Below are 25,762 nucleotides of genomic sequence, written 5' to 3' on the forward strand. Positions count from 1 at the left end.
ACCCACCAGAAGAGTGGACAGGACCAGGATAGTAGTCGACGGGAGATCGTCCTTGGCTGACGCGTGGGTCCATGAAAGGCGGCATCATCATCCAGCGGGGATCAAACCCTAGGACATGCGGTGGATAGTAGCCTCGTTGTGTGTGGTTCGAGCCAGATGAGGCTTGATGGCCAGGCTGCTGCCAATGCTGCATCTTGTAGACCTGCTCCTGCAAAATCGACAACAAATTATCTATGTGGGGAGGGGGGGGGGGGGGGAAAAAAAAAAAAGAAAAAAAGAAGAAAATTCACCTAACTTTACATTTTCAAGTGAAATACGCCAGTACATTTTTTTTTGTTTTTTTTGTTTGTTCTTAAAAAAAAAAAAAGAAAAAGAAAAAGGTATTTCATTCAGTCACGGCTATATTTCTTCAACGGCCATCCCTCTAAGTAATGCTGTGCCATGATTAGTCGCTGGGTACGTAATGTTGACTCTGTTGCGAACCACAACAGCAACATTGAAACATGTACAGTCACATATGCCCACATTGGCAACATTACACCAGAATTAGAACTTTTAGAGGACCAGTGATTGCTTGGACCGTTAGTCAATTAGTTCCGGGATAATCTATATGGGCCAAAAGGAGACCCTGCTCGGTGTCCAGTGTTTTAGATTAGTTTGGGAACCATGGGGAACTGAACATACCTAACAAAATGTTCCTGGAACATGGAATTACAGATTTACTGATTAATTCAATGTGCATGTTGTGAACGGGTTTCCTATGTCATATTAAATAGGAGTTAAAACAAACAAAAAAACAATTGTAATGACATTTGGTTTATATTACTTTTAATGTAAATAACAAAATACAGGTTGACATATTTTTAAGAAACGTTATTTCAACATTGAGCGGCATTGTTGTTTGCGTCGCTGGGTAGTGACGTCAAAAGGGGTAATGCCCAGTTTCACCAGTGTTTTAAGCAGTAGCTACAGTAGCAGCTGCGGCAGCGATTAACTCTGTTCAGCCTTTTCAGTTCGAGCCAGCGCGTAATCCAAGAATGAGAAGAGGGAGGAATTAACCAGTAATGAAAATGGAGATGACTTGGTATGAAGAAGCTCGAGTTGGTCATTTTGGGCTAGGGTCTTGGCTGCTGATTGGTAAAGCCGACTGAGAAAGAGAGCATGCTGTATTATAAAGAGCTCCTTTCAATTTTGCTATTGACTGTGTTCACTGGAGTCATCATAAAATAAACATCCTCTGAGATACCATTACTATCTCCATCAAAGACGATGTCACGTTTAACTGAGCAGTTGTAGTCTGTGATTGGCGAGTGTACGTCAGCTTGCCATTCATTGTACAGCTACATCGCAAATCGGACACGCACAGCTCTGAGTGGATACAGTGGTGAACACTGTACCCTTATTACTTGATCACATTTATTCAACCATAAAACAATAGATTAATAGTTAAGAAAAGTGGGTTTCTAAAGAGGACTTGGGCGAGAATAAAAGCAAGACTGTTAGTCTCGCTGAGATCATTCATTTGAACGTGCACTGGGTACACAAGTTTTATCATCCACAGTCACATTATAGATTATGAATATAGTTAAGTGTTGATGTAAAACAGTATCTCATGATTTATATACTATTTATATGACCTGAGTCAGCACGGCAGCACGATTAACATCTGGAAATGTATTTTCCATGTGAGGGAAAGCGTCTGTGCATTGAGCTGCACGCTGTCGCTAGGTGTGCGGCAGCCTTTAGCTCGGCAGAAGGCAGCAATGTTTTTATTTTTATTTTTATAAAAGTCATTGCAATGGATGGCAGTTTACAATACAAGTTTAAACATTTAACTATTAGAGAGGGCAGCAATGTACAGCGGCAAAGAGCAATCGTTATATATCATCAATCCCAGAATGCTTTGCGGCATGCAAAAAGGTGGCCACAAAGAAAAACTATTTTTATAACTTAAAAGAATAATTTATGAATATGTAACCCTGCATTTCAAAAGTAGAGGTCAGTGGTTGAATTTTAAGAAGTATTTGTCATTACAATCAGGGTTCCCTTTTATGGACATCAAGGTCGAACTTACCTGCTGCTGGTGCTGTTGGGGTTGTTTTTGAAAGCGGGGTGGAACAGGCTTTGAAGGTTGGCGTCCGCCGTAATCCCCAGAGGGGGAGGAGGGATCCTGGGCATCATCTTCACTGCTGCGATAGGCGGGGAAACTGAGCTCCTCACGGAAACTCGGGCTCGGGGAGTTGTCTGAGGAGCACTCATCTGGAGAACAATAATCACATGGTTTTCATATTTTACACCAAATATCTGTCTGTGACCCGTCTTGACTTTGCTACCTTTTGCATTATACTGGCAGTTGTCATGGTGCGCTTTAATATGATCTCTGTTGGGAGACAAGGGTGCTTCTTTGCACTCTCCATCTTTGAGGCCCTCCTCTGTCCTTAAGGCTTGCCTGTCAGTCTTCCCGAATTTCTCATCCAGCTTTTTGAGTTTCTCTGCACAGGCCGCCAGTCGTTCCTCACGTGCACGCCGCTCTTCCTCCTCGCGACGCCTGCGGGCCCTCTCGACGGCCTCAGAAAGCTCGGGCGACGCAAACTTTGCCCTTGCTGGGGGCTGAGACTGCCGCTGGTGGTCTTCTGGGTCAATCGCCGGCTCGCTGTGGTTTTTCACTGACTGAAGGCAGAACAGGGGTATTCATAAGCAAAGCCTTCTACAAACCCCATTTCACATACAAATCCCAGAGAATTTCAGTGGAGCCAAAAATAATATATTTAGCCACGTTTTAAACAATACCCCACAGCAAAAGTGGGATACTGCTGTGACTGTCACACAGTGACAAGGCATTCCGCAATTACATAATTCATGTTTGAAGACATCGTCCTCAGTGTATAAAACACGACGACAGGGTGGGAGAAGTGAGTGTCCACACACACACACACACACACACACACACACACACAAAGGAAAACAATAATGTCGGCTTTTACAGTCAGCATTAAGAGACTTTACACACTTGGTGGGTCAACTTTGTCCCCCCCAACAGCAAAACAGGAAATAATACTGCTTCGTTTCCATAATCTTAATTGTCCACCAAAGAGATATGAGTACTGGTTAGCAATAAAGTGCTCAACAAAACTAAGAATATAATAACTTCATCTCAAAAAAGTAACCCCAAGAGGGACTGAAGTGTGAAAAACAGGTGCATGGTGTGTAGTTACTTGGGTGTCTGCAGAGAGGTATCTGCTGCTGGTCTTCCTCGGAGGCTCCTGGTGGTGGTAAGAATAACTCTCTTCAGGGCACTCACCCGAGCTGAGGGATGACGGGCAGTCGCGTCGATTCTCCCTTTCCCACTCAGGCCTAGAAAATCAAAAAATCCAGTCTTGTCAGTAAGCATAAAATTGTAATATGGTGGAAATACAGGCAGCTATTTTACATCCCGAGTTAATTATATTAGTTATATAAGTAGTGAGATGAGGTTAACTGAGGGGAAAAGGAAGACTGAGCAGGTTCTCACCAGATCTTGTTTTTATCACTGGCTGAGTGCTCGTCCTCATCATCACTGAACTTGAGCTTCTCACTGTAATCAACTTCTTCATGGAGACCTGAAATAACAATGACACGTCAGCAACAGAGAAGCTGAGATAGTGTAAAAATTTAGGAAATGTATTTATATTGTACATTTTTTTATGGATGGGAATTTAGTGATGGAAGTGTAGAATGAAACTGAGAAATGCATGGCCGAAGCCCCCCACGACATACAGCGGTGCCTTGAGATACGAGTGCTGTATGGTGGCAGTAAACTCAATTTAACTCACTTCACACTAAAGTCCTTGACACACTGGACTTGGTCTTCTTGGTGTGCGCCACAGGGCACCGTGCAAGAACGATAGTGCTTACCCATAGCCAACCAGGTCTATTGCTGTTAGGGCTCTGAAATCACTCTTCAGCCCCTCTACTATGGGTTGTTCTTTCTGACGTCACCGCGACATCGCTCTCGAATTGAACTTCTTTCAATTCGAGGATGTGTCAGTTCAAACGCCCACCGTGCTGTGATGCGGGATTCCGTCCTCACAGCACATACACAATGAATGGGTTCATTGAAGGCATGCTGCGTGTGAAAAGGCCTTAAGCAACAGGTCAGCTAATAGTGAACAAGGGGTTTTACAATCCCTTTAAGCAACGGATATTTTAACACAAATGGTGGAACAACAAATGTAGACATAATACTCACATGCATATATTCTTCATCCTCTAAGGCTGTATTCACACCTTCCACATTTGGTCCCCTTTAAACGAACCAGAATTCGGTTCCCCCTTTGGCCCGGACCTTTTGTGCAGGTGTGAATACACACAAGCGGTCTCGGTCCACTTCCAAACGAACTTGGCACGGTTCTTTTGGGATGTGTTTGTGAATACGAACCTGCCTTTATCTGACCAAACAGGTCATTCCTGAGTTTATAACAATATTGAATGTTGTACGTCATACCTAATCTGCGTTGTAGTTCAATATGAAAGAAATCCCACCAACAGTGCACCTTGACATCTCCCTTGTTTGCCGTTGTCAACATTATTCATGCGCACAAACCAATGTTCACAGAAACGTCAGCGCATGACTCGACAGAATGCGGCATGGTACACGGTACATTGGTGCTAGTACTAGCTGGCTAGCTTCGTGAAGTTTTGTTAATGGCTGCTTTTGAGACATTATTAGTACGTGAACATACCTCAAACGCTCCTTAAATTGGCATCCCAAAACGTCCTCTCCTGAGCATCTGGTGACAACCCACCCTCCCCCCCCCACCTCTTTGTGAACAAGTGGGTGAGAAAATAGTCGAACAGTTTAAGGACAATGTTCCTCAACGTACAGTTGCAATGAATTTAGGTATTTCATCATCTACGGTCCATAATATCATCAAAAGGTTCAGAGAATCTGGAGAAATCACTGCATGTAAGCGGCAAGGCCGAAAACCAACATTGAATGCCCGCGACCTTCGATCCCTCAGGCGGCACTACATCAAAAACCGACACCAATGTGTAAAGGATATCACCACATGGGCTCAGGAACCCTTCAGAAGACTACTGTCAGTAAATAGAGTACAGCGCTACATCCGTAAGTGCAACTTGAAACTCTACTATGCAAAGCAAAAGCCATTTATCAACAACACCCGGAAACGCCGCCGGCTTCTCTGGGCCCGAGCTCATCTAAGATGGACTGATGCTAAGTGTAAATGTGTTCTGTGGTACGACGAGTCCACATTTCAAATTGTTTTTTGGAAATTGTGGACATCGTGTCCTCTGGGCCAAAGAGGAAAAGAACATCCAGACTGTTATGGACGCAAACTTCAAAACCCAGCATCTGTGATGGTATGGGGCTGTGTTAGTGCCAATGGCATGGGTAACTTACACATCTGTGAAGGCACCATTAATGCTGAAAGGTACATACAGGTTTTGGAGAAACATATGCAGCCATCCAAGTAATGTCTTTTTCATGGACGCCCCTGCTTATTTCAGCAAGACAACGCCAAACCACATTCTGCACGTGTTACAACAGTGTGGCTTCGTAGTAAAAGAGTGCGGGTACTAGACTGGCCTGCCAGCAGTCCAGACCTCTCTCCCATTGAAAATGTGTGGCGCATTATGAAGCGTAAAATACGACAACGGAGACCCCAGAATGTTGAACAGCTGAAGCTGTACATCAAGCAAGAATGGGAAAGAATTCCACCTACAAAGCTTCAACAATTAGTGTCCTCAGTTCCCAAACCTTTATTGAATGTTAATAGAAAAGGTGATGTAACACCATGTTAAACATGACCCTGTCCCAGCTTTTTTGGAACGTGTTGCAGCCATAAAATTCTATGTTAGTGATTATTTGCTAAAACCAAGTTTATCAGTTTGAACATTAAATGTATTGTCTTTGTAGTGCATTCAATTAAATAATATAGGTATAGGTTAATATATTAAATATAGGTTGAGCATGATTTGCAAATCATTGTATTCTGTTTTATTCATGTTTAACACAACGTCGCAACTTCATTGGAATTGGGGTTGTATTATGGGAAATGTTGATGCACGTGTAAACTGCTCAAATGACTTATTTTAATACCTTTCAAGACCCCACGGGCCACATAAAATGACACAGCGGGCCACATTTTGCCCATGGGCCATGAGTTTGACACATGCTTTACATAGTATTTAATTATGTTAACACGCTATGCTTTTATAAAATACAATATTATAGAATGATTTTCCTTATTAAAAACAAACATTTTGGGGGGGAGAGGCTAGAACGGATTAAAGGCATTTCCATTCATTTCAATGGGGAGAGATGACATGAGTTATGAGTGTGATCAAATTAAAAAGAAAAACTCATATCTCAAGTCACCACTGGATTCTATATCGGTTTTTCTGCTTTTATATTTGCTCAACAGAGACAGATTTCTCAATTGGGACCAACAATAATGACCTGAGAGTTTGGGGAGGACGAAGCAATTTAAGGGAGATTAATGCAGTACTAACCAGCCCATCCATCCTCACAGTCATTGTCCAGGTCATCCAGATCCTTCAGATCCTCAGGGTTAATGATGGCAGGTCGTTGTGATCGGTCGCCGGGCCGACGGATGGGCTGGGATGACAGTCGAGGCGGCGCACGTACAAATCGGTTCTCTCTTCGAATGTCACCACTAGTGGGTATAAAAAGACACATTAACGACAGATTAATAGATGCACAAGCTGTCACACAGCAGACATACTTACTTGACAAGTTCAGGTTTAGAGTAAGTCTGTCTAAAAGTAGGTTTGCTGTCAAATCGGGCTGGTGCTGCTACAGTAGCGGTGATGTGGTCTGTACCTGAAGTTTCACGGGTCTCTTTGGAGCACATCTGTCGACACCAGGATGATGTGTTTTCAAAGCACAAACCATCACCTCTTGATAAGAAATGTTGTTGGTACTTACAAAAGCCGGCAACATGTCATGGTAGACTGCATTGGAAGTGTGGTGGAGCTGATGCTGCAGGGCTGATGGGACCGCTGTTCTGCGGAGAGGCTGAGCGGGACGCAGGGAGGGCTCCTTAGTGTCCACACTCGGCGGCTGGGCAACTACCGCCGCTGTCACGACGACGCTAGATGAGGCAGTGCTGGTGACGGAAGAGGGGTGGGACATGGGGGGAGGGGTGCCAGTCTCCCCTAGTGCAGTGAGCTTGCCCTCGGGGTCCGCTGCTGGCAGGCCGAGGGTCAGGGATGAGGGCTGGAGGTTCCTGCCGCCTCCCTCCCTCCAGCTGGTCACATCTTGACGTGGACAGAGATACAATTCAGAGAGAGCAATGAACAAACTAAATGCGTGGGTGTAGACTACCACAAAACATCTCACATGACACTTTCTCATGCATTCAGTACAGCGCCAGAAAAATGCCAGCTTTGGCAGGTCATGTAAAGGGTCTTTACTGACTGCCCAGATTGACGCATCTGTGAAACTTCAACTGGCAGCCTATATGAATATACGGACTGTGTCACATCCTGTATCAGTTTCTGTGAAGATTTGTGTGTACCAACAAAGAGATTTTGCAGGTTCAATAACAATAAGCCGTGGTTCACTGCCAAACTTCAGCAACTTTTCCAGGCTAAAGAGAACGCTTATCGAAGTGGGAACAGAGCCCTGTACAATCACACTAGAAACCAGCTGACAAAATAACATCGCAAAGAGAAATTACACAGAAAAGATGGAAAAACAGTTTACTGCTAATGACTCAGTCACTGGCGTGGATTACAATCGCTAACCAACTACAGGTGACCACCCCTCCAAGCAGAGAACAATAAATGACTAGCTGACGTCTTGAACACCTACTGCAGATTTGAAAAGGACACTTTCACACTCACTCAGCCACACCATCGACCACCATCACACCTCTGACTCCCCCTTCTGCGTTGACCATCCACGAACAGGATGTGAGACACAACAACAAAAGATCAACAAAGCGGCGGCCCCAGACTTTGTCCTCATCTTGCCTCCAAGTCTCCAAGCTCACTCCAGTCTTCACAGTGATCTTCAATAGATATCTGGAACTGTGTGAAGTACCATCCTGTTTCAAATGCTCCACCATCATCCCAGTCCCCAAGATACCTGCAATCTCCAGTCTGAATGACTACAGGCCTGTCGCCCTGACATCTGTGGTCATGAAGTCCTTTGAACGCATCGTGCTGGACCACCTCGAGAGCATCACAGGTCCCCTGCTGCACCCCCTGCAGTTTGCCGAACAAGCAAACGGGTCTGTGGATGACGCAGTCAACATGGGACTGCACTTCATCCTAGGACACTGAATAAAAAACAAGAGCATGCAAAATCCTCTCGGACCCTCCACACCCTGGTCACCACCTCTTCCAGCTCCTTCCCTCAGGTATGCACTATCGAACAATGCAAACCAAAACTAGCAGACATTCCAACAGCTTCTTCCCTCTCGCCATTAACTTCTTAAAACAGTTACCGTATTTTCACGACCATAAGGCATATCGTATTATAAAGTGCAGTCTCAGTTACTGGGGTCTATTTCTGTATTTAACACATACATAAGACGCACCATATTATTGGGCGCAGGCATGGTAAAACATACGGTAGCCTGCATGCACCCTAAAACATACGCTAGCATGCAGGCTAGCCTATGCTTTAAAAAGGCAGCGGGAGCAAAACTGACTTCGGTTGTACTTTATTGAAGTATTTAATGTACTCACGTTATTTTTTGAGCAATCCTCATCCACAAATCCATCAAAGTCCTCATCTTCTAAATCCGAAATGAACAGCCGGGCAAGTTCTCCATCAAACATGCTGGGTTTCCTCTCGTCATTGTCGGAACCAGTCTCGTTGCCGGGGGGCTGTTCAGAAATGATGCCGGCTTTTGCGAAAGCTCGGACAACAGTCAAAGCAGATATCTTATCCAGGCATCCATTCACATATGGTGGCGTAACTCGCCCGGCGCTTCGTCTTCTTGACTTGGCAAAGCTCGTTTTCTTGCTTCCTCCACTTGAACCATGGATTCGTTGATCTTGAATTCTCTTGCGGCTGCTCGATTCCCATGTTCCTCCGCGTAACTGATAGCTTGCAGTTTAAACTGTGCTTCGTAAACGTGTCTCTTTGTAGGTGCCATTTTCGGGGGTCCTTAGCCAAACCGATGTTTTGCACAATGCACATACCGGCGATATATACATACTGGGGGCGTGCCTTTAGTGTCCTCTTTCACGCGCACCCTTTCCCCTTTAACGTCCGCATGCTGTCCTCAGTCACGTCCGCCTTTCCTCTATATAAGCAGCGCGTCGGCTGGAAATGCTCCCAGTCAGTCAAGCGGAGCGCTCATCAAAGTCACATTTACAGATTTTGGAACTCTGTGCACACATAAGGCGCGCCGCATCATAAGGCGCCCGTCCATTTTGGAGTAAATTTAAGACTTAAGTGCGCCTTATGGTCGTGAAAATACGGTGATTTACAATTCCATCCATCCATTTTCTACCGCTTATCCGAGGTCGGGTAACGGGGGCAGTAGCTTTAGCAGGGACGCCCAGACTTCCCTCTCCCCAGCCACTTCATCCAGCTCTTCCGGGGGATCCCGAGGCAGCCGAAAGACGTAGTCTCTCCTGCGTGTCCTGGGTCGTCCCCGGGGTCTCCTCCTGGTGGGACGTGCCCGGAACACCTCACCAGGGAGTCTTCAGAATCAGATGTCCCTGCCACCTCCTCTGGTTCCACTCGATGTGGATGAGCAGCGGCTCTACTCTGAGATCCTCCCGGATTACAGAGCTTCTCACACTCATCTCATCTCTAAGGGAGAGCCCGGATACCCTGGGGCGGAAACTCATTTTGGCCGCTTGTATCCGGGATCTCGTTCTTTCGGTAACGACCCACAGCTCGTGACCATAGGTGAGTGTAGGAACATAAATTGACGGGTACATTGAGCGCTTTGCTTTTTGGCTTAGCTTCTTTTTTATCACAACGGACCGATACAAAGTCCGCATCACTGCAGACGCTGCACCGATCAGCCTGTTGATCTCCCGTTCCATTCTTCCCTCACTCGTGAACAAGACCCCAAGATACTTTAACTCCTCCACTTGGGGCAGGATAACATCCCCGCCCATTTTGAGATATCAAATACTGTTATAAACATACCACATACCATGCAAAAAATAAAAATCAAACAATTTAAAGATAAATCAAGATGAACCACAGTGGGATACATTTTGATATTTGTAGACAACACTCAACAAGACACGGAGATACAAATGTTCATTCGCTCCTGATGGTTTTCGCAAGGGTGAGACATACTCTGCGGGCGGAGGCTTGGTCCGGGCCCATACGACGGATCGTAGCCGCTTCTTTCCTTGCCAGCTTTGTCCTGTTCTCCAGCGGCCTTCAGCGTGGGAAATTCCTCGTGAGAGAAGGGCTGAAGTCGGTTTAAGGCCCTTGAACCTGTAGGGTTGCCACACCCACACCCACATCCACACCCACACAAAAAGGCTCTCCGTATACAAGAGTATATTTCCAGGGAAAGTGTGAGCTGACTCACCATCTTGCTCGACTGCCTTTCCATTTAGCTGGGCCCATTGCTTTGGTCCACCTGTGTTTGTGTTCTACGGAATGGATTAAAAAAACAGTTACCTCGAGCAGGGATATTTGAGACGTATGACGACCACTTTTGTCGTTTTCCCACTGCAAAGGTTATAGTTGGGGTCCTTGGATAATGACGGAGTTCGCCTCTTACGGTGGCGATGTAACCCCAATTTGTATGCAAGTCGGAACGTACGTAGACCATCACTAACCCAGTTACGTAGCAGTTAAGTTATAGAGGCCCCTCCAAAAGTATTGGAACAGCAAGGTCAATTCCTTTGTTTTTGTTGTATACTGAAGATATTTCAGATCATGAGATGAATATGAGCCAAAGGTTCAGAATTACAGCTTTTATTTCATGGTATTTACATCCAGATGTGTTAAACAATTCAGGATAGAGCACCTTTTGTTTGAACTCACCCACTTTTTAAGTGAGCAAAGGTATTGGAACATTTGGCTGATGGGTGTTTCTAGTTGCTCAGGTGTTGCCTTTTAGATTGATTGCTTAAAACATTAGATAGTGCTTGTTTTTGGGTTTCGCCTGTGAAAACTGCATTTGCTGTTAACCAAACATGAAGACCAGAGAGCTGTCAATGGGAGAAAAGCAAACCATTTTGTAGATGAGAGAAGAGGGAAAACCGATCAGAGCTATTGCACAAACATTGGGCATAACCAATACAACAATTTGGAATGTCCTGAAAAATAAAGAAACTACTAGTGTACTGGGCAGACAGACGTCGAACAGGTCGGCCAAGGGTATCAACAGAATGATGAAAGAAACGTGAGAGCTGTGAAGAAACATCCAAAGACAACAGTCAGTGAAATCACTGCCAACCTCCACAGGGCAGGGATGAAGGTATCACAATCCACTGTTCGAAGAAGACTTTGAGAGAAGAAAAATACAGGCCATACCACAAGATGAAAGCCACTCATTAGCAAAAAGAATCGGAAGGCCAGATTGGATTTTGCAAAGTACAGAGATGAGCCACAAAGGTTTTGGAACAAAGTTTTATGGACTGATGAGACCAAGATGAACCTCTACCAAAGTAATGGAAAGGCCAAAGTATGGAGAAAGAAAGGATTTGCTAATGATCCAAAACACACATGCTCATCTGTGAAGTATAGTGGCAGTACTGTCATGGCTTGGGCTTCAAGGCTGCTTCTGGAATCAGGAGTTACATCATCAATAAAGACTACTGAGCCTGCTCAGTAGTCTTTATTGATGATGTAACTCCTGATAGTAGTAGCAGAATGAATTTCTAAATCTACTAAACCATTTTGTCTGGCAATTTACAGAAAAATCATCCAAACTAATCGGGAGAAGCTACATCATGCAACAAGACAATGGCTCAAAACACACCGTCGACTCGAGTTGAGCATCGTTTGAATTTGAGTGATTCCAGTTCCGATTCCGGTTCCTTATTTCGATTCCGGTTCGAAACGATTCTCTGTTCCGATTCTTTTAGGGTAGGGTGCTGGATCAAAAACGTTTGCATGGTTTAAATAAAGGGTGTCCAAATTATGAACATCCATTTTCTTAGCAGCCTGCAGAGTAGGCTACAATGAACATTTGACTCAAGGTTCTTTATAACCAGTATCAATATCAAACCTATGAACTAAAAGGCAATGTGTGTGGCACTAACCCAATTGACTTACTATTCATTAATTAATGTTTCAGCTAAAAGTTAAATATAGGATTGTTAAAATTGTTATTTGGGACCGTTTCATCAGGTCATATGGTTTATATGTGCAAGTACTTGACTTCCTGTTTTAAGCTTGTAGCCTTTTATTTTGAAGGGTACGCACCGGAACTCAGCATTTTTGCGCAATAAGTAACCCTAACCCTAACCCTTTCTTTTTTTAACGGCTGGAACCAAATGCTATAAAACGCTGAATCCGTTCCCTACCCAGAGATGAGGCACACGGTTAAGGCCCCTTTATACTCCCGCGGTTGCACGGCCGGCAACGCCCGCATTGCATCACGTGACTGACAAATTGCCCCGCGCAGCACCTCTGCGTAGCTTGCCGCGCACCCGTCAAAAATAGTTGCTGCACGTCGAACGCCGCGCAGATCATCTCTCGTGATTGGTCCGTTTTAGTCACATGCTGTGATGACTTACGCAGCGTGCCGCCTCTACATACCATCTCCGTCGCCGCCTTCTCGATCGATTTTGCAGCATAAATAAACGTATCATCTGGTCCTCTAGGTCCATTTGTTCTGTCGCGGTCGCCATTGTTGTTGCTTTGTTCCTTGTTACTGAAAGGAAAATAAAAACGGATACGGGAAATGGCCAAAAAAATGCAGCGGAAACGCCACCCTGTGGTTTCCTATCCAATACCAGCCGTAGCGACACCCCCGACTTGGAGAACTGCAGCACACTTTCAAAACAGCGCGCGTGGGTTGCGCTCGAGTATAAAGGCAAACTACGCGAGGGACAGCCGCAGCAACGTCAGTGCGGTCGCTGTCCGCGCGAGTATAAAGAAGCCTTTAGTGTTTGTGATACTGTGAGACGTTTGTGAATTTCATCCCAATTCATAGTGCTGTAAAGTTGCTACGGTGAAGTTTTAGCCCAATGTTCAGCTTTTTATTTTTGTCATCGGCACTTACGTTGGTTTGAAGACTAAAATAAACGCTAAAAATCATCAATGCAAAAGTGCAAGCAACCGTTTACCTTGTTAGCTGTCTCAATGTTGCCATAGACATTGTTTCACTCACCCAATTGACTGACAGTGGACTTCATTGAAGCTGCGTGCGGTGCAGGCCTGGACCGCGCCAGACGTTACAAATCATGAAAGCCTCCTTTGCACAATAGAATCTTACTCCAAGTGTTGCACTGAGGCGACTGGTCATTTATTTTAGCAAAGTTAAGACACTTTTGTTCGCCGCCGCTGTTCTTCTGCGCGTTCTTCGTTGGTTTTCGCCACTTCTTCGTGGTGGGAGGATTATAGGCATCGAAACTGGGAACCAAATTCTCCGGAACATTAGTCCTGGTTCCAATCTTTTCTCATTTCTCGATGCCCAACCCTACTGTGGACACAACAAGGACTTTATCGGGGGAAAAACTGGAAGGTCTTAGAGTGGCCAAGTCAATCACCAGACCTGAACCCAATAGAACATGCATTTTACCTGCTGAAAAAGAGAGTGAAGCGAGAAACCCCCAGAAACAAACAAGAACTGAAAGAGGCTGCAGTAAAGGCCTGGAAAAGCATTTCAAATGAAGAATGCAACAGTCTAGTGAAGTCAATGGGTCGCAGGCTGGATGCAGTTATTGCAAGTAAGGGTTATACCACAAAATGTTAACTGTTATTCACTTTAAGTAAATTTAATGTTTGTTCCAATACCTTTGCTCACTTGGGGTGGCTTCAAACAAAAGGTGCTCTGTCCTGAGTTGTTTAACACATCTAGATGTAAATACCATGAAATAAAAGCTGGAAATCTGAACTGTCGTCTCATATTCATCGTTTGATCTGAAACCCAAATGTCTTCCGTATAGAACAAGAAGAAAGGAATTGACCTTGCCATTCCAATACTTCTGGAGGGGATTGTAAATACAGTAATTGTGTATGAAAAACATCTAGGATATACATACAAAGTAATCAAAGGAAAAACGTTAATTATGGCTTTAACAAAGCGCAACTTTTTTTATTGTACCTAAATATTTTTTAAAAAAGTTCAAGATTAAATGCAAACGTATTGAAGTTAAAAGATGAATACAACTGAGTTGTACTTAGGCAGTGATTCTTTTGCGCACCTTTGGAGGGAGTGTAGCACACTTTGACAATCACTGTGTTGGGTTAACACGCACCTCCTGGTTGGCTACTGGCGGTGGCTTCTGAAGATTGGAGACAGACTTCTGTGAAGCCAGCTGCAGCTGCGACTCCGGCAGCTGAGGTATTGATGCAACAGAACTACAAAGACAAGAAAACGAACAAGCAACGTCAGACGACTCGGAGAGAAGACACCCGGGGTCATTAGGAACGATCCCCCTCGTACCTCTTTTGATCGGGTTGTTCCGGCTTGTTTGCCCATCCTGTACCGTCTTTCGGGACAATAATCACGTTGGGATCGTTTCCTTTGTTTTCAGACTTCAAGCTCGGTAGGTGAGCAGGTGGGGGCATGCGCCGGGCTGCGGCCACTTTGCCAAGACTCTGCAAGCCATGTCGTGGAACTGCTGGCAGGTGGAATGTGTCAATGCAGTTAAGGTACAAGAGCAAGACACGTAGCTAAAGGCTGTTCACACTTAAAATCTTTGTGTTTGGATACAAATTAAAAACAGGTATCCATTGTTTTTTGGATTTAACAAAGTGATACTGGCTGTCAAGAAGCAGGTATCTCCAAATGTAGTTTTTTCTTTTTTAAATTTTGTTTTAGAAAAATTAAAAATGGTGATGAATGCTTGTTAGACAGCAAAATAAGCTTTTTAAAGTGACCTTTTGCTTTAGATATGTATTACATATCTGTTTTTTTTTTGTTTCAATTAAACTGTCAACCTGTTGCTTTAGACAGATATACATTTGAGCTCTGAAAAAACAACGGGTTTCCATTACAGATAAAAAAATTGAAGATGCCTATTAAAATACCAAATTTCAACTTTTTGAAAATCATAATTACTCTTAAGTCTTGGATAAAATTTAAAATTTTAAGCGGGAGCCATGCTTGTTGAATGTCGATATTTTTTTAACTGGGCAACTTTTGCTCCTTTTGCCTTTTTTTTCTGCCAAAATTTGGAAATAGCTGCTTTTTACTTTTGAGTTTTCATTGGTGTTAAAAATGTTGGTGTGAATGCCATGGTGACCCAAATGATGCTCACAAGTGTGAATACAGCCTAAAATGTGAGTTATCAATACCTATCACCAAAGGTACCTGAGTTTTTCTGAGCTTCTATTGATTTTCCCTTGTACTTGTCAAACAGGCTGAGTGAGGAGTACTTGCTTTTCCCATCCTTGGACTTGGTTATTTGCCCCAAACGATCGGACATTGCGATGTAATGTCATCGAGTATGGAAATTTGTCTTTGCGCCTCTTCCCAGTGCTTTTCTTATTCTACACAAAAGAACAAGAGTGGAAATATTTAAAAAAAAAAAAAAAAAAAACACCAGGAACATTTTTGCCAGAATGCCAAATTACTAAATCAACATTTCATTAGATTTAGTAAGCACATACAAATTCAGAGATATGGTTGATGAAATACATTTGAAAAATGTTTAATTGCATTTACAAATAAGACTTAATGGTGGGAAAAAAAGGACCTCTGATTTGCTCAGGTTTTCTCCATGGGAAATAATACAACATCACAAAATAATTTAAACATTCTCAACTGTGATACAAGTGTAAAAAGATGTTAACAAGTGATGAAGATGCACATGCTTAAGATGGACAAAAGTATTAGGACACTGCTGGCATCTTGCACATTCAATTAAGGACAACGTATAAATACCGAAACGTACATTTTACAGAAAAGCAAATCCATGATTGTTTTACCAATAAAAGTACTCAAGTGGGGGGACAACCCAAATGTAGTTTGCTATATTGTGACAAAACAATAGGCTGAGGTGCACACTAGTATACCGGGTATCGGCCTAAGATTATTTCAAGTTATCATGTAGCTAGGGTAGGGCATCAAGAATAGAGAACCGATTGGAACTGGGACTATCATTCCGGTTCTCCCCGGAACCGTTCAAATGTAAAAATTTTGGTTCCCAGTTTCGATGCCTAGTCCTCCAGCCGCAAAGAAGTGGGAAAAAAGCAACGAAGAAGCGCCGTAAACCAACGAAGAAGAATGCGCACGATTACGTGCTTGTGCCCACCGGCTGCGAACAAAAGTGTGTCTTAACTTTGTTAAAATAAATGACCAGTCGCCTCAGTGCATCACTTGGAATAAGATTTTCCCCAATGTGCAGCGTCTGACGCGCTCTGAGCCTCAGCCTACACCGCGCGGCGCTTCAGTCAAGTCAACTCTCAGTCAGTTGGGTGAGTGAAACAATAAAATAAGTCTATGCTATGGTTTTCAGCGTTTATTTTAGTCTTCAAACCAACATAAGCGCCGATGACCCAAAAAAAAAAAAAAAAAAAAAAAAAAAAAAGCTTAACATTGGGCCAAAACTCCACCATAGCAACTTTACATCTCTATGAATTGGGACAAAATTCACATCAACATTGTCTCACAGTATCACAAACACTAACCTTGTGCCTCATTGGTGCATAAGGAAAGGAATCAGCGTTTTATAGCATTTGTTTCCATCCATGAAAAAAAAATAAAATAGACAATCACCGGTGCCATGTGAAGTTACTTTTCGTGCCAAAATGCTGAGTTCCGGGGCATACCCTTCAAAATAAAAGGCTACAGCAATAGCCGCTTTTTAACAGGGATGGGCGGGGGAGGGTCTTGTGCAGTTGGTCTGATTGGGAAGCCTCTGGATAACTGCAATGAGGAATGGCCCAAAACACATCAAAGTATTCTCTAGAAATCTTATTTTTTAAAACGTACAGCTTATGCATCCAGCAGACGTTCGACTCCCATTCCAGTAAGCAGTGCAAACAAAAAAGTAATTGAAAGCTTTCCCCCCCACCCCCCTCCACATCAGCAATTTCAACAATGTATTTTTAGAGTAATAGTTATATTTCTGAACTGCACTGGTTGTGCTTCGAGCAGAAGTAGGGACTGGTTTCAAGGACAATGACAACCACACAAGATCCCATTCACCGCGGTCCTGGGGTTCCCTGTTCAGGAAACGGCTGGCAGTGAATGAGGTTACATTTTTCCGTAGAGTCACTATTTCAACATCAAATAGCTTCTCAGTAGTGAAGCTACTTTCGTGATCACAGCGATCGCAAAGTAGTGTTCCCGCAGGAGTTGTAAATATTAAATGCAATGTCACGTTACGTACCTTATTTCAAGTCAGCCGTCGACACCAGGGCCGGCGGCGAAATGTGCACCACAGATTGTAAACATGCAGACAATATGGTAAAGGTAGGCACATCTCAGCAATTTCTTTGGGCTGTAACTCAGCAAACTAATGCTGCTTCTCGAGTCCTCGCAGTCCACTTACAACGGCTGAAATAAGTATTTTTCTCATTAAATATATTTTCAAAGGTGCTATTGACCTGAAGATTTCACCAGATGTTGGGAACAACCCCATACATAAAGAAAGTAGAACAAATAAACTCGGATATTAAGGTGTGTGTAATAATGTGAAATGACACAGGGAAAAAGTATTGAACTCACCAACTGGTATTTACTTTCTACAAAAGCCTTATTATTTTTTTCTTTTGCAATGGCAGGTTCTCCTGTATGTAGAAACTAGTCCCATGCATTGCTCTGGTGTGATTTTGGCCCATTCCACAGAAGGAGTCTTCAAATCTTCAAGGTTCCGTGGGCTTCTTTTGTGGACCTTGAGTTTCAGTTCTTTCCATAGATTATCAATTGGATGCAAATCAGGTGATTGGCTCGGCCATTCTAGCAGCTTTATTTTTTTCTTCTTTGAAACCAATTGAGTTTCCTTGGTAGTATGTTGTGGATCATTATCCTGCTGAAATGTCCACCCTCGTTGCATTTTCATCATTCTTGTAGATGGCAGCAAATTTTTGTCACGAATGTCTCTGTACATTTGCTCATTAATCCTCCATTCAACAATGTGAAGTTTACCAGGATGATTTTCTGAAAAGCAGCCCCCGCACCATCACGTTCCCACCGCCGAACTTCATTGGTATCGTGTTTTTAGGGTGACATGCAGTGCAAATCCTTCTCCAAATGTGGTGTGCATTATGGTATCCAAATAGTTCAATTTTGCTCTCCTCAGACTGGACTATATTTTCCCAGTATTGAACTGGCTTGTCCAAATGTTGTTCAGCAAACTTTAAACGAGCTTTGACATGCTTTTTTTCCCCTAGCAATGCGGTCTTGCGTGATGAGCGTGCATACAGGGCATGGCTGCGGAGTGCATTACTCACTGTTTTCCTTGTGACAACAGTACCTGCTAATTCCAGGTCTTTTTGAAGCTCTCCACAGGTGGTCCTTGGCTGTTGGACAACTCTTCTGATTATTCTTGGCATACCCCTATCAGAAATCTTGCGAGGAGCACCTGATTGAGGCAAATTTATGGTGGTATGATTGGCTTTCCACTTACGTATTATGGCTCCAACCGTGCTCACTGGAACATTCAGAAGCTTAGATGTGCGCCTGTAACCAATGCCATCGTTATGTTTTGCAACAATTACGTCACGATGGTCTTGATGGTCTCTCTGCTCGTACCAATCATGTGTCTTGATTCACACCTTGAGACCTTTTTGTCAGCCATCAATTAGGACTGAACCAGATATTCATTTGCACTGTCAAGGGGCTGGATTGCGGTTTGATTATTGATAGATTTTAGGTGTTGTTTTGGATTTCTCTGCCTTTTTGCACCTCCCTTTATTCATGTGTTCAATACTTTTTCCGTGTCATTTCACATTTTTACACACAACTTAATTTATGATCTTATTTTTTCGACTTTCTTCGTATATATGGACTACTTGGGTTGTTCCTAGTGATGTTACGAGATGTGCAGTGTCTTCGAGGCGTGTCGAGTAATGGAGGGGGCGTTTCCGCAAAGCGCATATCGAGGCTTGCTTCATTTAGGGGCGGACCCAGAAGTGATGACATCCGAAGCCGCGCTGCCCGGCTGTACCACGTGACCAATACGGGGAGCACTTCAGGGTTTGCTGCGAGGTTTGATAGCAATCTAAACCCCTCATGCAGGCCCCATTCAAAACGTGTGCGTGTGGTTTCTTTTTTTATATAGGAGGTGCGGTCAGCTCATTTTGGATAAAGACTGTGTCGTTTGTGTAGCCTAATAATGATAAGTTTGGAGAGTGTTGACAGCAGTTTGGACAGTAGCGATTCAGGCCGCTAACCCAGCACACTGGTCTGATAGCCCAGCCGTTTGTGCACTCACTCTCAACCTGGGGTACAGTGGTCGCCTGAGTTTGAACCCGAAGCGGGACCGCACCGCATAAGGAACTATAATTGAGGTTTATCAATTACATTTGTTTATCAAAAACTGCATTTTCCACCGTTTCTTATTTTATTCATGGGGAAAGTATTTATTGTGTTCACAGAAAGTAAGGTAAAATTACCCCAATTTAAAAAGCTTGCTCTTGAATGAATCACTTAACATAAAAACGATGATAAACTGTTATTTCTAAAGAAGCACTTTCAAAATCCTCTGGCCTCTTAAGCCCATGCCATTTTCCCAAAGTGACATTGTTTATATTTCTATTATTTTAATTATTTTACTTGTTACTAATATTTTGTGTTTGTTCTTTTACGTTATAACTAAAGTTGAGCTTTGGTAGATGAATAAATACAATGTTTTGAAATAAATGAATAATTGTGTTTATTAATCATGATTTCACTATCAATCAAAATAATCTTGATTTATTCCATAATGGCCCAGCCCTAGTGTAGCATCCCCTCCCACTCGGCAACATAAAACCATGATCGGAGCAACCCTAATTATACATAGTATGCACGACAATAAGACAAGATAAGCATTGTTGGAATGTCAGTGGAAAGTAAATATTTTAAGAATTTTGAAATTGTTTTATTCTTTTCAGCATTATTATTAATGTGCGCAATTGCAATGCCTTGATTTTAGTGAGGTTAGTACAGCGTCATCGCCATGAATGCAATTGTACAAACATTTTCTTAAAGGTGCTTAAATAATACAGTATAAAGACGCTAAAAACAAAATGATCACTAAAACAATGTGTTAATACATGAATATACGGGACAGTACAGGTTCTGACCGGGCCACCACAATTTAGCGCCACCAATCAAAAAGGCTTAACGTCAGACCCTGCCATACGCAACATGGCGGGCAGTACTGAGGTCTACCGGACGAGATGCTGCGTAATACATAAGCAAGAAGAAGAGGCAGAGGCGGTCCCCAACTGAGCTCCAATGATAGTCATTGTTCCCACAGAGCAGAGAGAATATACCGTATGTCTGTGAGTATTGTTGAATGCTCTGTTTATATGTGTTGCTGCTTTGTGTATGTTAAAGTAGCAGTTATTTGAAGGTTTATAATTCCCAAAATATCGATGCTAATTTTCGTTATCTCGTCTATGACATTTCCTATTTTGTCAGCATTTAGCTAGTGGACTTTCATTAGACAAAATTATATATTTATCCATCCATCCTGTACAGCAGTTATCCTCATCAGGATTACGGGTGAGTTTGAGCCTATCCGAGCTGACTTTAAGCGAGATGTGAGGTACACCCTGAACTGGTTGGCACATACACACATTCACACTTAAGGATGATTTTAAATCTTCAATGAACCTTGTGGGAGGAAGCAGAGACAGTACCCGAAGAAAACCCACACAAGCACGGGGAGAACATTCAAACTCTACACACGAAGGCTGTGTTTTGTTATATGTATCAGTTTGCAGAGACAAATATAAACACCAATTACACTTTGCCACTTATTTGGAGAACGGTGCCAGCAAGAGTGAGAACAGATGCTGAGCAGTACTTTAAAAAGTGTGCTTTCGTGTGTTTAATAAGTCAAAATGCATTTCAAACGGAATGGGAAATGCTATTGAAAATTTTTTTGTATACCGATATGTTGTGGAATCTTGCCTCTCATGGGTGTTGTCTGGACCATAAACAGAGATTCACTGTATTTCAAGTTACAAACATTTGGGCGTGACAATTAATTCACTATAATCCGCTTATTACAGAAAAAAAGGCCTCAAATTTGAGCGTTTATTAACTCCTTTTAAACGTCTTCGCATGTGATAGCATTATGACGTCAGACTGACACTAACGTGATGACAGCTTACTCCAGTCATATATTGACGTTTAGGGCTTCATTTCTAACCTAAACCCGGTCAGATAGCGTGAACAATTAAAAGAGCAGCTTGTTAAATAAAATGGAGGCCCTTGTGTTTAAAGACCAGCTGAATTAGAAGGCCGCACAACAAGGTTGTTTGCCAAACAGACTAGCCAGCGCAAAGGAAACGAAGCGTGACGCCAAGCCATCACACAAAAAAATAAAAAAATAAAAACAAAAACTTTTTGGCAGGATAATTGCGCGCCGACATCTGATTCAAAACACAGCCAAATGTTCACTTGCGATGTTTGTGGTGACAAAACAGGCGCCATCTGAGGCCGAGGAGCTATGAAGCTAACAGCCGATGCTAACCTGGCGGCTAATAGAAAATGGCTATGTAAACATGCAAGCACTCGAAAGGTTACAAGTCACACATTTGGACTGTCACCATTAAAAACAGAAGGCACGATAAGATGGTGCAATTAAGTCAACGAACTGCGGTTATTTACGGGGATTGTTGGGAGGAAATCAACAGTGGGGGAAACGACTATCCCCTTGGATTTATAGTTTCGAATACAAGCCGTAAAAACACAGGCCGGGGACATTCAGCACTGTGTTCAGTTGACAACAAAAACACGACGACATTCCCGGGGAGCTGTACGTTTGGAGTCCCAGAGCGAGTCGTTCCCAAGTGGGGAACATTTCTCGAGTGGGGTCGACTGGCACACAAGCAAACCTTAAGGACAAGACGATTAAAAATGGCTGCTGCCCAAAAAGAACAAAGCGGCAATAAAACTGAAGCGGAGGGGAAGACGGGCCGGCGAAGCGTCGCTCACGACCCACAACTTACGGTTTGGTCGTCGGTGTGAGCCTTGTGTCCAGAGGCAGGGGTTTAATGTCCGCCAAATATCGTCTACTGGAAGGATGGATGGGGATTGTGAAGCCCGAGTTTTCCTAGGATTCACTCGTTGGAGACGTTGCTGGGATCGTACCCGGCCTGCGAATGAAGGAAGGAAGGAGCCAGCCAGTTAGCCAGTGGGGAGGGAGGGTGGATGCGCAGACAGGCTACGCTATGTGCGTCTGACGTCAGCAGGAGACGTCATGCGCCAGGCGTTACGTCGATCCGAAAAAAACAGACTGGACGAAAAAAAGAGGAAAAACACACGGATCGAAAAATTAACAAAAAAGGGAAAAAAAAAGAGACACGAAAACAAAGGAAATCACACTGGACATTTCCTAACTATTATTATTAAAATTAAAATTTAGTATAAATAAATTCATTTACGGTGAGCGACTGGTTAGAGCGTCCGCCTCACAGTTCTGAGGACCCGGGTTCAATCCCCGGTCAGTCCTGTGTGGAGTTTGCATGTTCTCCCCGTGCCTGCGTGGGTTTTCTCCGGGCACTCCGGTTTCCTCCCACATCCCAAAAACATGCATGGTAGGTTAATTGACGACTCTAAATTGCCTGTAAGTGTGAATGTGAGTGCAAATGGTTGTTTGTTTGCATGTGCCCTTCGATTGGCTGGTAATCAGTTCAGGGTGTACCCCGCCTCCTGCCCGATGATAGCTGGGATAGGCTCCAGCACGCCTGCGACCCTAGTGAGGAGAAGCGGCTCAGAAAATGGATGGATGGAAATAAAAATAATATGAATAGAATTGATGGGCAAGAACGAATGTCACAGGGCAAGTTGGCAGCCCCGGAATGAAATGAGGTCAATAACGATTGGCGGACGGACGCGTGTGTACAGATAATTTCCACTAGAGGGAGACGTTGTTCATCTATTCTCCACTTGTGCTTGTTTTGCGTCACGACTACTCGGTGGGAAACCTTTTTCCTCGCTTCACATTTTATGAAGAACTACATTTATAAAATTATATGAGGCAACGTGAAATAAAAATGGCTGAATGGCGCGCCTTCAAAAGTCTCTAGAATTATTATTTTATTCTTGGAATATATTTACTTTGTTCACTTTATTCTGCTAAAAAAAGGACCTCATTTTCAGTTATGAAAAATCAACGTTATGTTTGTAAAATTGACATTTTACTTTATAATTATTATTAATTTTTATCCTCAAATATTCCCCCCCCCCATGAATTTCAGTTTATTTTCATTTTAAAAATGTTTCCCGATAACGTCAAAAGTTTATCCTTTAAAATTTCAACTCTATGCCCAGAACCCTTTTTCATCATAAAATTTGAAATTCATCCTGTTTCTCCCCATGAATGTATGACTTTGTATTTGTGAAATATTTTTTCATCCTAACACTCACTTTATCCTCACAAAATTACCAATTTTTATCTGCAGCCCTCATGACTTTATTCAACTAAAGTATATATATATATATATATATATATATATTTTTTTTTTTTTTTTTCATAACATCGCAATTCTACGGTATTCTCAGACTCAAAGATAATGTGACAGGAAATACTGCATGGACGTCTTCAGATGATTTGATTTGAATGACTGTGTTCTATGTCTGCTATTTATTCTTTTAGATTTATATATATGATGCAGTAACAGTGCCCCTGTTACTGCATCATGTAAACACAGTTTGCCCGACTTACCATGACTGAGACCTGCCTGGCATCCCGAGATTTCCAGGGGCCCCCAAATCTCTCATAAAAACTGATTCATGAAGTTTTCTTTGATTTAAAGCAATTATTATTGCTTTAGTCAAAAGTCATGCATTTACACAGACATCAAAATACTTTATCTGGCGTGATCTTTTCGAGTGCCCTCCCCCTGGCTTCTTATGCAGTGGACTATTCCATCTTCTTACTGCACATGTGCAGACTTGATTCAGGGAGAAGGTTTCAAAACAAATATGTTGGTACGTTGTGAGGAAAATGAAGCGGCGTTACAGTATCCGCAGAGAAGAGGAGAAGGCGAAAGGGAAAACAACAGCTTTTATCAAAAGTACCAAAGGTTTCGACCTTTGTCATGGTGACACCGAATGTGCAGAACCGACAACAGCAAGAGCCAGACGCTCTCGCCGGCAGCAGTAGTAACACTGCTGTCAGTGTCAGCCGAGGAAGATGCAGTAGAGTTGAAGTGGCAGAGTGATACGTATTAGAAGGGTCAAAATAGTAAAACTATAATAAATATGTATCAATGTTCAGATCAATTACAGTAAAAGAGTTGATAGTATAAACAATAAGATAAAAATATAAGGTAACAATTAATAATATATATTTTAAGGAGTTTACCTACGGAAATGGGAGAATTTTCTTCAATGAGTTGATGACAAACACTGAAATCCCTGTGAAGTGGCAATAACTGTCTACTAAATTTGACACACCTCAGTGAAGAGTGTTGTTAAAAATCCTGCTAAATTTGAATTATTAAAAATGGTCAATGGACTGCACTTACATAGTGATTTATCTAAACCCGCCACATCAATTTATGTGGCCAGCGACAGCAAATCAAGTGCGTCGACTTCATGTTTCTTGCTAAAATAACAACAGTGCAAATCGTCTTCCCTTTTACGCAACGTTAAATAGTCCCCATTTCAAAGTAAACTGAATTAACAATTTTTTACTGGCTTCTGGTTTCAAATATAGTTTACTCATCGTTTTTTTGTGTCTATATGTAATAACATGAGGCAAAGGTACATTTACTGTATATGTGTTCGCGCTCATGACGGCCCTCCGAGGGAAACCATAACTACGATGTGGCCCGCAGCAAAAATGAGTTTGACCCCCCTGATCTAAACCATCACAGTGCCCAAAGCACTTTACAAAGCCTCATATTCACCCATTCACACACCAACGACCAGCTGCCGCCATGCAAGGCGCTGCCAGGGCCACTGAGAGCCAATTAGGGTTCAGTGTCTTACCCAAGGACAGTTCGACACACAGACAGTGGGAGACGGGATTTGAACCTGCGACCCTTCGGTCACCGGACGACTCACTCTACCAACTGAACCGCAGCCACCCAGAAAATCAGTAAAGGTACTTTATAGCCTTCGATGGGTGCATCATATCCCACAGTTCGTCCTAGGTCTTTTCCATGGTGCAACAACGAGGCACTCCACCATCGCGAAGCCCATGTCCAAACGTTGGCTGTCAAGTAGGACTTTTTAAAACATCCACCTCTCCTTGTTCTTCTGACTTTTCCCTCATGAAGTGGATGCACTCAAGGCACTCTAAAGCGGTCACACCACCCTGAACCCTGGTCCACATGTTCTGTCAAGTTCAATTTAATTAAAAAAAAAAAAAAAAAAAAACCCTCACTCTTTCGCCTTCTCTGCGTGGTGTCCACACTCGTGGCATTTTCAAGGTGTATGCATAGCTGGCGAGCTAAGTGCAGGTCGCAATTGCTGATGCGAACTAAGGCGCTCAAGGTTCATATATAGTAGGGGAGGGG

General features: G+C 43.0%; 1 protein-coding gene across 7 annotated transcripts in view; it reads right to left on the minus strand.

Annotated features, from left to right (window-relative positions):
- Window positions 1-22,437, minus strand: part of prrc2b (proline-rich coiled-coil 2B) — a 41,796-nt gene extending 19,359 nt beyond the window's left edge. For 2 of the 7 annotated variants that reach the window (XM_061747974.1, XM_061747972.1), the window contains exons 1-14: window positions 22,244-22,437; window positions 15,444-15,622; window positions 14,574-14,751; window positions 14,386-14,488; window positions 10,539-10,602; window positions 10,298-10,441; window positions 6,950-7,281; window positions 6,751-6,875; window positions 6,514-6,677; window positions 3,512-3,599; window positions 3,216-3,354; window positions 2,334-2,670; window positions 2,075-2,259; window positions 7-208 (exon numbers count right to left, since the gene is read on the minus strand). In XM_061747974.1, coding sequence (XP_061603958.1) covers window positions 7-208; window positions 2,075-2,259; window positions 2,334-2,670; window positions 3,216-3,354; window positions 3,512-3,599; window positions 6,514-6,677; window positions 6,751-6,875; window positions 6,950-7,281; window positions 10,298-10,441; window positions 10,539-10,602; window positions 14,386-14,488; window positions 14,574-14,751; window positions 15,444-15,558 — 2,176 coding nt within the window. In that variant the 5' untranslated portion in view covers window positions 15,559-15,622; window positions 22,244-22,437. Of the gene's footprint in view, window positions 1-6; window positions 209-2,074; window positions 2,260-2,333; window positions 2,671-3,215; window positions 3,355-3,511; window positions 3,600-6,513; window positions 6,678-6,750; window positions 6,876-6,949; window positions 7,282-8,718; window positions 10,258-10,297; window positions 10,462-10,535; window positions 10,603-14,331; window positions 14,489-14,573; window positions 14,752-15,443; window positions 15,623-22,243 lie in introns of those variants that run through there. The other 5 variants (XM_061747973.1, XM_061747975.1, XM_061747976.1 and 2 more) reach the window with 5 other exon arrangements.
- Window positions 22,438-25,762: the final 3,325 nt, after the last annotated feature.

This window comes from Phyllopteryx taeniolatus, chromosome 15 (assembly GCF_024500385.1).
Source record: "Phyllopteryx taeniolatus isolate TA_2022b chromosome 15, UOR_Ptae_1.2, whole genome shotgun sequence".
NCBI classification, from domain to species: Eukaryota; Metazoa; Chordata; class Actinopteri; order Syngnathiformes; family Syngnathidae; genus Phyllopteryx; species Phyllopteryx taeniolatus.